Source organism: Coregonus clupeaformis, chromosome 11 (assembly GCF_020615455.1).
Source record: "Coregonus clupeaformis isolate EN_2021a chromosome 11, ASM2061545v1, whole genome shotgun sequence".
NCBI classification, from domain to species: domain Eukaryota; kingdom Metazoa; phylum Chordata; class Actinopteri; order Salmoniformes; family Salmonidae; genus Coregonus; species Coregonus clupeaformis.
The window spans coordinates 40,380,833-40,394,449 of NC_059202.1; the positions used below are offsets into that span (position 1 = coordinate 40,380,833).

General features: G+C 42.3%; 1 protein-coding gene across 1 annotated transcript in view; it reads right to left on the reverse strand.

Annotated features, from left to right (window-relative positions):
- Positions 1–570: 570 nt before the first annotated feature.
- Positions 571–13,617, reverse strand: part of LOC121577385 (homeobox protein aristaless-like 4) — an 81,609-nt gene continuing 68,562 nt past the window's right edge. Inside the window, exons 4-5 of the mRNA XM_045223630.1 lie at positions 4,621–4,758; positions 571–1,257 (exon numbers count right to left, since the gene is read on the reverse strand). Of these exons, the coding sequence (XP_045079565.1) occupies positions 919–1,257; positions 4,621–4,758 (477 nt within the window). The 3' untranslated portion in view covers positions 571–918. The remainder of the gene's footprint in view (positions 1,258–4,620; positions 4,759–13,617) is intronic.

Sequence of the window (13,617 nt, forward strand, 5' to 3'; positions counted from 1 at the left end):
AGGGAGAAAGTGACACGTTCACTTAAAATTACTGGCAATCTTACGCCTGCTGCCCCTCTTTCGTCCCCCTGACCAAATTGGCATGGACCGTGTCGCTTGTGTGTCTGCTCTGTCTGAAGAAGCCTTTTAATCCCTATTTTATTATACCTCTCTAGTTTTCAGAAGAGCTAATTGTTATAGGAACCTAGAGACCGCAAAGCATCTGCCAGCACATCCCATGCAGTCCTAAACAACACAGATGTTGTCTTTCAGATGTTTACTTATTACCATACCATTACTGCCTCTTAGACAATTGGTCATTGTGCTGTTGTGAGAAAAAAAGAGAAGTCATGAATGGGGCTGATTCATGAAGACATTGTCCAGAGGGACCATTGCTCTTGTTCATCAATGTTTGCCTATTATATTTGGTTTGTAATGTTTTGTAAAGTTGTTGTGTTGTTGTGTCCTCAGCCGGGTTTGAAATGGATTTGTCTCAGGGGGCGGGGGTTCAATAGAAGTAGACAAAAAAAGGGGGGAGTACAGAGACATGAGAGATCAAGGAGTGGCACTACCACTCCTTGTGTCTAGTTTAACCTCTACACTGCTCTCTCTCTATCATTGTCAGCATCTGCTGATTCTCTTTGTCACATAGTAAGTTATCTTGGCTGTGATGTCCAAGGCCGCTGGACTCGTTATCTTAATTGTCTCTATTAGAGTTCATTCATTCATTTGACCTGCTTTGGCATCATTAGTGCTGTCAGGTGGCTTAGTCATAGTCCCTTCCTGGCTCTCCTCCACCTCCTCCTCTTCCCCACTGGCCGTGTCGGCGGATCCAGTTGTGGCGCTGACTGGCTTAGTAGGCATGGTTAAGGCGTGTTCTGGTTCAGTTAGGGCGTGTACTTCCAGTCCAGACCTAGACCCAGGACCAATCCCATAGCATCATGTGTTCCAGGAGATAGCTGCACTGTGTTCCTTAGCCTTCATACGCAGCACTGCGATACTAGAAGACTTCCTGTCTGGATCGACACTGTTTAGGTCGTATCCGTTGAGGCCTCCGCCACCACCCGTTCCTCCAGCCCCGAAGAGACTCCCCATGTGTGACTGTCCCATGTGGCCCCCATGGCCCTGTCCGCCCGGGCTGGGCACGCATAGGTAGTCAGAGACCCCTCCATGGGGGTGCGGGGTAATGCAGGAGGTGACTGATCCGTCAAAGGGCACCACACAGCCGGGGACGGGAGAGGCACTGCTGCCACCGCCCAGCCACGATGGGTTCTGGATCTACATGGAGGAACAGACAGGAGCAGGAGGTTAGGAGAACAGAAATCGTGTAACCCAAAACCAAATCTCATGCTAACTAACTTGATTTTCTTCTGGAGGCGAAAGCGGCTAACTAAAAACAGCAGATTCAGCCCCGGCCCTCTATAGAACAACTCCAACATTCCAGTTAAATTCCCCGCTTTAACTCCACAAGAGATTACTCTTAACCCTCAATTCCGTGCTTGTTCATACTGTAGCTCTGAGCGCTATCCCATGCCTTATGTAGAATAAAAACGTTATTGTCCATCCAGGATGGACATTTTTCTTTGGCATCACCTTAAATTAAAAGGATCACATACACGTATATTCTCACATCATACACATTTAAACCAGTCAGTCCATCATATTGCATACACTAAAAACATAGAGGACATTGATACATTAACTCACAACTGACCGCTGTCCCAACTGTACTGGATAGATAAGTACATATACCGATACAATTTACTTTACATTTAGTAGTCCAACAGCATAAGGAACAAATTCATGTTTGAACTTCTTAGCCATGGGCATTCCGAAGCGCCGGCCAGAGGGAAGCCTCTCGAACTGAGGGTGTAGAGGGTGGGAGGGGGTCGCCAACGACAGCCAGTGCCTTCTTTTTGGTTGCCTTGTGGAACAGACTGCTCAACTGTGCCTGTGGTCAACTAATTACTTTGCTGGCTGTGTTTACTATTCTGGTTAGTTTGCTTTTGCTCCTCACGATCAGATTGTCATACCAGACTGTCATATTGAACGTGAGGATGCTCTCCACCAAGCTGCTGTAGACCCTGTCCAGAACAACATGCATTCTCTTTAAAATTCTCTTTAAAACTCAGCTTGTCATCAATTTGGGTCCCTAGGTATTTGAAACACTCAACCACCTCCACTGGTTGGTCGTTCAGAGGGAGTGGTTGGGACATTGGCAAGTTGTCTTTTCCACCTTAATGTGGAGGGCACTTGACCAGCACCATTCTTGAAAGATGTTGGTCTGTTCAAAATAGCTGTCCCCATCTGACGTACCAACTTTTAAAAAAGAGTCCCATCAGAGCCACGTACTTGAAAAGGCTCACATTGTTTCCTTGGATCTTCATCTCATTAGTGTAGATAGAGAACAACAATGGTGAAAGGACACACCCCTGGGGCGCCCCTGTGTTCAGGGTCAGTTTATCAGAGAGGGCCCCATTCATGAGGACCCTCTGTGGGCGGTCAGTTAAAAGGTCCTTGATCCAATGTGCGTTGCCTCCGTTGACATTCAGGTCCAGTAGTCATTTCAGCAGTTTGTATTTGCATTGTATTGAAAGCTGAACTAAAATCAATCAATAAAATGCGTGCATATGATTTTGCATGTTGAAGGTGACCAGCCACCATGTTTACCAAGGTCAGGGTAGCATCTTCAGTCCCCCTCTGTGCCTTATAGGCAAACTATAATGGGTCCAGTTGATCTAAGAATAGGGTAAAGTGCTTACTGACAATCCTTTCCATGCGTTTGGCCAGAAGGGACGTGAGGTCCACAGGTCGAAAGTCATTTGGCCCCTGGCTTCTTAGGCACCGGTACAATGGTCGACACCTTCCAGCAGTTTGGCATTGTACAGGTGCTCAGCAGGTCGTGTAAAGACTCCATTGAGCTGGTTCGGCGCAGACTTAAGTACTTTGCCCCATAGTCCATCTGGTTCCGGTGCTTTGTGTGTTTTAATATGTGACAAGCATGAGGCCACCTCATTCTCTGTTATCTGGACAGGAGAGGATTTGGGGATGCTGTCACATATTTGTTCACATTCGTCTTTAAATTCAACGGTGTCAAATCTTCCATAAAAACAGTTAAGGTTGTTTATAAAGGATGAACAGTCTGCAATTTATTGTTCTCTCTTTTCTTTTCACTTCCCATCATTGAATTAAGCCCTTCCCATGCTTGTCTTGGATTGCCTGTACAGAACCTCTGCTCCACTTCATCCTTAAAGTCTTTTTTAGCTTTACACATTTTTGACCTGTTCTTTCTCATTAACAGCATGAGTATCCCCTTTCAAGAAAGCAAACTTCCTTTAATTGAGGCACATTTTCAAGTCCTTAGACACCCAGGGCTTGTTGTTGGGAAATACTCTTAGAGTTTTTGTGTTTATGACAGTATACTCACAGAACTTGATGTATGATGTGATGCTGTCTGTCAACTCATGGGGATCCCTGCACGAGTCAAAGAACACCTCCCAGTCTGTGACAAAAAAAAGCAGTCCTTGAGCTCCTCCCTGCTCTCCTCTGTCCATACCTGAATGGATTTCTCTACAGGTTTTTCACGTTTCACCTGCTGCCTGTATCTTGGTAGGAGATGGATAACGTTATGGTCTGATTTCCCGATGGGTGCTCTGCACACTGCCTTGTATTCGTCATCTACGTTGCCATAACACTGGTCCAGGATGCGAGTTGAGCGAGTCGGACAGATGACATACTGTTGCAGAGTGGGGAGGTGCGCGGAGAGGGAGAGCGTATTAAAATCCCCAAGCACAAATACTGGCTGGTCAGCTGATCGTGAAAGCGCAGCCTTGAAACAGTCTGTAATCCTGTCAGCAGCTTCCTTATTGTTAGGTCCAGGCACATAGACCAGAATAATGGTAATCCAGTCCAAACTTGCGTGGTAGATAGAATGGCCTGAATTATACAACGAGAATCTCATAGTCTCTGGTGCACACTTGTTCAATCACATTACACTGCATGGCCCAAGTATTATCTACAAAGCTACATAGCCACCTGCCTATTAATTTATGTGATGTTGTTTTGTCTCGATCTGCTCTAATAACAGTGTATCCATCAATGTTCACATCAATATTGTCCTGCTTGAGCCATGTTTCTGTAAAGCAGATTCGATTACTTCTCCTAAAGTCCTCTTCAAATGTAGCCCTTGCCGCTAACTCATCCAGGTTATTATTTAGTGACCGCACATTTGACAGGGTGATCACCGGGAGCGGGTGACGGCTTCCTCGCCTCCGTAGTCTGTTCCTAACACCACCTCTTGAGCCTCGCTTCTTCTTAGTTTCACTTTTTGACTTTGTAGAACAACCATCTGGCAAGGCAATGCTGATTTTCGAGAGTGTGAGCTTTATTTGGGAAAGAGAGCAGAAACTCATGGGAGTAGGTGATGGCAGTTGATTTATTCACTGACCATACAACCTCCGGTAGTGATTGTAAAGTTGTTCGCATATTACAGTGATTAGGATTAAGGTCACACTAACCATGTACAATCCACTTTCAAACTTGCGAGGTACTTGGACTTAGACAAAACTGATCAAAATTGAGTGATATACTATAAACAAACAAACAATTAACGCAGGTGAGCTCAGGGTCTGGCAGCAGTGCCTTCTGTACCTGTGTGTAGTTATCTGGCCTGGTGAGCAGGGGGAGCTCGTAGGCAGAAGAGAAGTGAGTTCTGACTTGCTGCATCTGACCAAACCTCTCCCTCTTCCTCCACTTGGCACGCCGATTCTGGAACCACACCTGTAGAGAAGAAGAGGAGGATACATCAGAAACATCACTCTTAGAAAACAGGGGCTACCTAGAATCGTAAAGGGTTCTTTGTCTGTCCCTGTAAAATAACCCATTTTGGTTCTTGGTAGAACCCTTTTGGGTTCCAGGTAGAATGCTTTTTGGTTCCAGGTAGAACCTTTTCACGAAAGATCCACCATACATCAAATGGAGATGGTCATATCAACTACACGTTGTGATCTAAACTGACTGCATTGTGATCTAAACCTAGAAACACCCACCCACCTTGTCAAACATTTGTGGTCATACCTTCCTGTGTGGTGTCTGGTATACAACAGGAGTTCCCTGATCCTGGTGCAGAATACACAGGGTTTCTCCTTCCCCATATTGACTGATACCATTCAATTCAATAATAAAAAAGACAAACAAGTAAAAGTTGTCTAGTAAAATTTTAATGCAGTGCCAGGTCTCTCTCCATTCAGAGACGTCAGTATCAACCCTGTCTGTCGATCAGGACTCCGTCACATCATTTTACAAGTCTCCAAGTGCTGGCTCCATAGATGCATCTGTGAACATATACACAGTCACTGTTATATTATCAATGTCAGTTAGGGATCGGTGATATCTGACAAACAAATGTATACTATCTTGATGTTTGAACAGGTCAGACTAAACCTACGTAATTCTGGTCTCCCCATCGATGACCGTTGGTGAACATACGAGGTGAGGCTGGAGGTAAGGTCTTATTAATGGATATGGGCTCTCATCAAAGATACTGGTCGGTCACACACAAACGAACATGTGTACACACACACACGCACACACACACACAGAGAGAGCACTGATTACATTGTCAATGTTGGTTATGATTAGCATGATGGAACCAACCTGATTGCTGCGTTCACCTTTCTATTTCACTTCAGATATCATAAAATGTGAAGTGAAATAGAATGGTTAACACAGCGATCAGGTTGGTTCCACCAGGCTAGGTTATGTCCTGGACATTATATGCATCTAAGAAGTAGAAAATAAGCAACAAATAATGTCAGTTTACATAAATTATGTTTCACAATTGGGTTATCAAATGTATCAAAGTAATGAAGTGGGTTACCTTCTGTATTTGTACAGCTGTTGCCGCTGACAGGTGAAGGTTGTTGGCCCGTTACTTGCCAATATGTGGCTGACTGTTCCATATATAGTAATGCTCACATCGAGGGCATGTCTGATTGATGCTGATGAAGGCCCCCTTGCTGGTCTTCTCTATGCTGAATGTTTGGCTACAAACTGGACATCTCTCAAACAACTGCAGCAGGCAATCTTATGAGGTGACGTTGACTGGGAGGGCCTGTGACAGTGTGATATAATAGACAGCCATGTGGTAAACTGCATTTTGTTCTAAAGAAAGGACAAAGCTTTTTGCTAATGCACTTCACATCTGCTTGGCTGGGGAATTAGCCTACTCGTTTTTTCAAGCCGGGTATTTTTTAATACAACTTTTCACATAACACACATTACCTGCTGTAGCTGATAAAGCTGTCTGTGTCATCAGGGCAGTAACTCGGGTCACTATCAGAGGAACCATGATGGCATGTCCTTTTTATAGGAGTGGAGGGAGAACCATGGCAACCATGGAGGTCACATTATACACTTTTATTATGAAAACAGCAAGTGAACAGTGAATGAAATTATTTTTGGAGGTCGCTAAACGATTGCAATCACATTGCTGGACATGTTATGATGGCCACCCTTGCTCCTTCTGGTAGGTCCCATTGGGAGTTTGGTTTACTCAGGACCACTGGGAACAGGTCCTGGCTGTTACCATGGACAACAGCGGAAAGTCACAGTGATAGAAGAGGTCAAGGAGAAAGAAGAGTGGAATTGATCAATTTGATTTAATTTTTGATTTCATGACCAGGGGAGCAGTCTGGCACCCAACTGTGCACTTTGTCTAACAGAATAACAGGGTCGATGATTCCCTCAATTATAAACTCGAGAAATAACCTAATCTTGTTTGGAAGCCAATTTCATGCTTTGCAGACTGACTGGCTCCCCATTCAATGAAGGGAAACAAAGTAGGCGGAGAGGCGATTTGCACATGGAGCTTGGCAAAAGGGGGAATTAATTGTTGTCATAATTGTAATCCAAACTCAACCTTAATTTACTTGTTGTGACGCACTCAGGTTCCAAACTCTGTTTTAAACTAAACTGACTTTATGACCAAAATGATCCTATTTAAACTTTGTAGGCAACATATTGATGCCACATAGGCCATTTTCAAAGGGATTGGTTGGTTTTTAGGGGCAGTAGCACTTTAAAGTTCCGTCCACCACTAGGGCTATTGATGTATGGAGGGGGCTGTGGCTGCACAGCTCTCGTGTGTGTGGTTGTGCTTGTGTGTGTGGTTGTGTATGTGTGTGTGTGTGTGTGAGACACAGACCTCTCCTTCTCCTAAGACTGTGCCACATCTGGGGCCTGCAGCTTCTCAGCAATCACACAGGGGACCTCCGCTATCATCACAACTGGAAGGCAAAGGGTGTGTGTGTGTGTTTATTTATCCTAAACATAAACCATCAACTTAGTGAATACCATTGGTGTTTAATGAGAGTTTCAGCATTAAATATCCTTCTAATACTTTTATTTATTTTACTATGTCAATGTGTCTTATTTTATTGTAGATCAGCTTTAATATTCCAGATAGAATGTGGCTTCTATCAATGTAATTGTCTGCATCATTTCCAACCCCCCATACAGTGCATTCGGAAGGTATTCAGTCCCCTTGACTTTTTCCACATTTTGTTACGTTACAGCCTTATTCTAAAATGGATTAAATAAATAAAAATCCTAATCAATCTACAAACAATACTCCATAATGACAAAACAAAAACTGGTTTTTAGAAATGTTGGCAAAAAAACTAGAAATACTTTATTTACATAAGTATTCAGACCTTTTGATATGTGACTCGGAATTGAGCTCAGGTGCATCCTGTTTCCATTGATCATCCTTGAGATGTTTCTACAACTTGATTGGAGTCCAACTGAGGTAAATTCAATTGATTGGACATGATTTGGAAAGGCACACACCTGTCTATATACGGTCCCACAGTTGACAGTGCATGTCAGAGCAGAAACCAAGCCATGAGGTCGAAGGAATTGTCCGTAGAGCTCCGAGACAGGATTATGTTGAGGCACCGATCTGGGGAAGGGTACCAAAAAATGTATGCAGCATTGAAGGTCCCCAAGAGCACAGTGGCCTCCATCATTCTTAAATGGAAGAAGTTTGGAACCACCACAACTCTTCCTAAAGCTGGCCGCCTGGCTAAACTGAGCAATCGGGGGAGAAGGGCCTTGGTAAGGGAGGTGACCAAGAACCCAATGGTCACTCTGACAGATCTCCAGAGTTCCTCTGTGGAGATGGGAGAACCTTCCAGAAAGACAACCATCTCTGCAGCACTCCACCAATCAGGCCTTTATGGTAGAGTGGCCAGACGGAAGCCACTCCTCAGTAAAAGGCACATGACAGCCCGCTTGGAGTTTGCCAAAAGGCACCTAAAGGACTCTCAGACCATGAGAAACAAGATTCTCTGGTCTGATGAAACCAAGATTGACCTCTTTGGCCTGAATGCCAAGCGTCACGTCTGGAGGAAACCTGGCACCATCCCTACAGTGAAGTTTTTTAATTAATTTGCCATTTTCTTTTTAACCTTATATCCACTAGAAACTCATGGACAGTATGGACAAAGGTATAAAAAATCAATACTATATATGAATAAATGGTTTTAAAGTTGTACAAGTATAAATGACCAAAGTTGCCATAGATCACCTGTTAAAGGTCCAATGCAGCCATTTTTATCTCAATATCAAATAATTTCTGGGTAATGATTAAGTACCTTACTGTAAATGTTTTCAAATAAAATGGCCAAAAATAAACTAAGGGAGGGGGACAGGGGGAGCAGGTAGCTGACTAGTGGTGGCTATTCAGCAGCCTGATGGTCTGGTGGGGTAGAAGCTCTTGGCCAGTCTTCCCGTTTTTGCCATGATGCTCCTGCACTGCCCACGTCTTAGTGATTGAAGCGGGGAGAACAGGCCATGGCTCTCGGGTGGCTGTGGTCCCTGATTATCTTTTTGGCCTTCCTGCGACACCTGGTGTTGTATGTGTCCTGGAGGGCTGAGAGATCCAGTCAAATACTCAGTGAGAGTATTTGACATACACATGCTCACACATTTTCATGACTTCAGCTGAAATATCATTATATCAGACTAGGGCTGTGATGGTCTGGCTGCTTCTCTCACACTCTCTCTTTCCCTCTTCCTAAAACAGACCTGGGATAACTATAGTTTTAACTATGCTTTATGGGAAGTAACTATTGTTCCGCGGGAACAAATAGTTACTTTGGAGGTGACTACAACTATATGAATACAGATCTAAATAATGACTACTTAAAAAATATATATTTTGATACAGATCTCAGGAAGTATAAATAAGGTGTGACGCTCAATTACTGTATGACTATTTCAACATGCCACTGAAAAGGTTGAAAGCTGCAATTCATTTATGATACCTGAAAAAACTGCAGAGTAATTCAGAGCCATTTGCAAACATTGCAAAACCACAAGTTGGATATCAAAAACTACTTTGAACCTCTTTGTCCATCTGAGGGTAAGTGTTCTTGTTTCAAATACACACTATACCATATTTAAAGGAATAGTTTATTCAGAATACTAACTAACATAATGTTCAACCTACATTTGCTGTAGTTGATTCTTGAAGGCAGTTTGGGGATATTTAGTTTCCTTTTGACACTTAATAGCCATATTTTGTTGCTGTTAGCATTCTCAGTAACACTTAACATTAAGCTGTTATAGTGTCTGTGTAGAGAAACATTTTAGTAGCATGTTGTTACATAATACTTTGGTAATTGAATTTTAATTGCATAGCAATGAGCTGAGAGTTTTTGTAACTACTGTATACAAGAGAAAGTGTACTGTTCCCTATTTAATTTATGTAATAACTCCATTATTATGCAATTATAAAGCAATTTCCAAAGTCCTATGCAACAACAATGTTGCTATTGTCATAATCAAAGTTACTACAGATGTATAAGAACTTGATGTCATACTAGGTGGGCGGGGCACGCGTAAACAAGATGGCGTATTGAATAGAAATCGGTACAAAACACCTCAAGATAAAAACATAATATTCAAAATCAGTAAGTTAGACTAAATATTAGCATTTCATATATTCGCAGTTAATATAATTCAATCTGGATAATAACAGAAATAAGATCATAAGGCTAGAGAAATATATCGACAAATATTACTACAACAAGCAACACCCAAACATGACAGAAGACAAGCGTGGAGAGCCGATCCCCAAAAGAAAACGCGACTCATCGACAGATACAGATGATATATGCTTTTCACCACTGGGTATGGTAAGTGTGGAAAGCGACCTGTTGAAGTCGATAAATGACAAATTGGGCATATTAGAATTGGTCAGTAAAGACGTAAAAGAGTTGAAAGCGAGTCTTCAAATGAGTGACGAAAAAGCTTTGGTAATGGAGAAAGAAACCAAAGAAATAAAAGTGACAGTCTCTAAAATGGAAACGGACGTTAGGGAATTAAAAAAGGAGAACAATCTTCTGAGAGAAGCCTTACTAGACATCCAAACTAGATCGATGAGGGAAAATCTAGTACTTACGGGTATTCAGGAAAAGGAGGGAGAAATAACAGAGAATATTATGAAGGACTTCCTGCATACAGCGCTACAAATCCCACTCGAGGCTGTCGACAAAATCCAACTAGAACGTGTACATCGTTTCGGGAAAAAGAGGACAGAAATATGAGCGCCCAATCGTTGCCAAATTTGCTTTTTTTAAGGACAAAGCTATGGTGAAAAGCCTGGGAAAAGACTTGCTGGCACGAAAATAGGCATGAATGATCAGTTCCCGAAGGAGATTGTAGAAAGGCGCAAAGTTCTGTATCCAATCTTCAAGGAAAACAGATTAAAAAGGGAAACGTGTTGCACTAGTGGTGGATAAATTATATATTGACAACCAAATGTTCAGAGACACAAAGACTACTCCATGGCTATTCTAAAAGTTGTAATAGAGGAGTCAAATATTGGAGCACCTGATACTAGCAATGATAGGGATTGTAATATTAAATAACATTTATAGTAAGTATAGTATTTTATAAATGGATAAAACGATATAACAAGCAGAATAATACATCTTTATATACAAATAATTAGAACATGGATTTTTTGGCGGGAGATTGTTGTTTTGGCGGATGGTTGTTGTGGTTGGTCCTGTGTTCTCTCTGGCGTCCTCTCCCCCTTGCAGCAGATGTGGATGCGGGTGCGTTTGCACGCTCGGCCCATTTCTTCCGCAGTCAACCATGTGGTGTGCATTTTTGTATTTGAAAAGGTACGGCGTTAAGTGAGTGAGAGGGGAAATGGTTGCATATCCCAGAGCCGACCGGGGGTCTATGAACAGGGGTAGTGAGAGAGAGAGCTATCAATTTTGTGTAGATGAGGGATATACATTTTTAAATATAGTATACATCTAATCTAATTATTCATTGTCCTATCATGATGGAAAGATCCCTAACCCTATAACCTGGACACCCACCTGAGCGACCCATACACCAAAGAGAAGTTCCCATCTATTTTATGGACCTGCTGTGAATATGCAGCCTAAACAGAGAAATAAATGCGGTCAGAGACCTACTTGAGCAGCACCGCCCCCTCAAGATTCTGAGCCTGCCTGGCAGGGTTGGTCCTACAAAGCCAGAGCCCCCTGATGGGAGAGCAAAATATACAAGGAAATTCTCAAAGCTGCTAATGAGAACCTTGACGACCTTTTACCTAGCCGGTGGGGATTCCGGTGGGGTACGCCCACCCAGGTAGTGGCAGTGCTGGCAACACTGGCTGCAGTAACCCATGGGGAGGGGGGTCACACTCGGACAATCAGAGAGGGGGTTTATCATTGTGGCCCAGGTGGCACAAAACAATCAAAGGTCTGACCGCATGGAGATGCTTGGGAAAATGGTTACAACAGGGGATCAGAGTGTTTGTGTCTCAGGTGAAGAGGGTGGATCTGATCTCCATCACCTAGGACTTGACATAGATTAAGTAGATTAATCAAATCTCACATTGTTATCAATTTCTGCTCAATCTGCATGCTTTCTCAATCAGCTTTAACTGTATGTGCACTCGTAGATCAAGTTATTTCTCGAGTTGGGCTCTGGGATATAACAGCCGTTGAGTATCGGATTTTATGGTGGATTGTGGGGGAGGGGGGTTGAGTGTGTTGGAGTATGTGAGTATGTGCGTGTGTGCTGGTCTGGCATCTGTTGTGGGGGGGTGGGGATGTTGGGGGGGTATGGGATGGACCGCGGGAATTATTTGCTAGGATAATAATTGCTTGTCAATGAATTAAATGTAATACAATGGCAATCCTGGTTATATGTTAGAATCCTATGCGTGAACTGCCGACATTATTACGCATATTAATTTATAATGATGGAAAATAGGATATGCATAATAAAAATAATAATAATAGTTATATAGATATATATATATATATATAGAGGTGAAAGCATTGGAAATGCTTTTGGCGGTTAACCTGCTTCTGTTTTGTGGGTGGCACTGTGTGCTGTTATCGATGGATGGGTCCTGGCCTCTCGGGGCCTTAGGGATACGGAGGGACGTGGGTGGGATGCTGATCACTGGGATGACGGCTCAACTTGGGATGGGGAGGGGCTTTAGCGGGGGAATTAGTGGAGAACAATTGAAGGGTTACTCCGTAGCAATGCAAATATCACGGTACAGCTATATGGACACTCAATCATTACGCTATTTTTTATTGATAAATTTACAAACATATATAATGATAAATAGACTTGAAACTTGTATCTCATTATGGTGTATGGTGAAATAAGTATAGCCAGTTATAATTGTAATGGCTTAGCTGATAATAACAAAAGAAGAACAATATTTACATGGCTCAAAGAGAAGGAATATAATATCTATTGCATACAGGAAACTCATTCAACAATTCGAGATGAAGTAGCGTGGAAAAAAGAATGGGGGGGGGAAATATACTTCTCCCATGGGCAAAGAAATTCAAAAAGGGGGTGATGATATTAATTAATAGTAATTTCGATCCAAATGTGCAAATTGTCCAAATAGATACGCAAGGTAGATGGATTATTTTAAATATGGTATTGGACCATAAACAGATATGGCTCATTAACCTTTACGGACCAAATAATGATGATCCACAATTCTTTGACAATATATATAATAAATTATCAAGCCTGCAAGCAACTCAAGACAATATTATTATGGTGGGGGATTATAATACTGTTTTAAATAGCTCAATGGACCGAAAAGGAAATCACACCACAAACAATCACCCAAATGCTCTTAAGGAAATTGTGAATGTCATGGATACATTAGAACTAGTAGATATATGGAGGCTTAAATATGCTGATCTAGTGAGATATACATGGCGGAGACTGAATCAAGCTAGTCGTCTTGACTTCTTTCTTATCTCATTCTCGTTGGCACCAAAAGTAAAAAAAGTGTTGATAGGGGACAGAATGTGGTCGGACCATCATATAATAGGCATATACATTACTCTGACTGAATTTCCACGTGGGCGAGGATATTGGAAATTTAATCAAAGCCTATTAGATGATAATGTATTTATAATTAGAACAAAGGAATTTATAACTGACTTTTTCCAACATAACATAGGTACAGCGAATCCCCTTATTGTATGGGACACCTTTAAATGTGCCTTTAGAGGCCATGCAATTCAGTACTCATCTCGAAAACAAAAGCAATTTAGGTTAAAAGAGTTTATA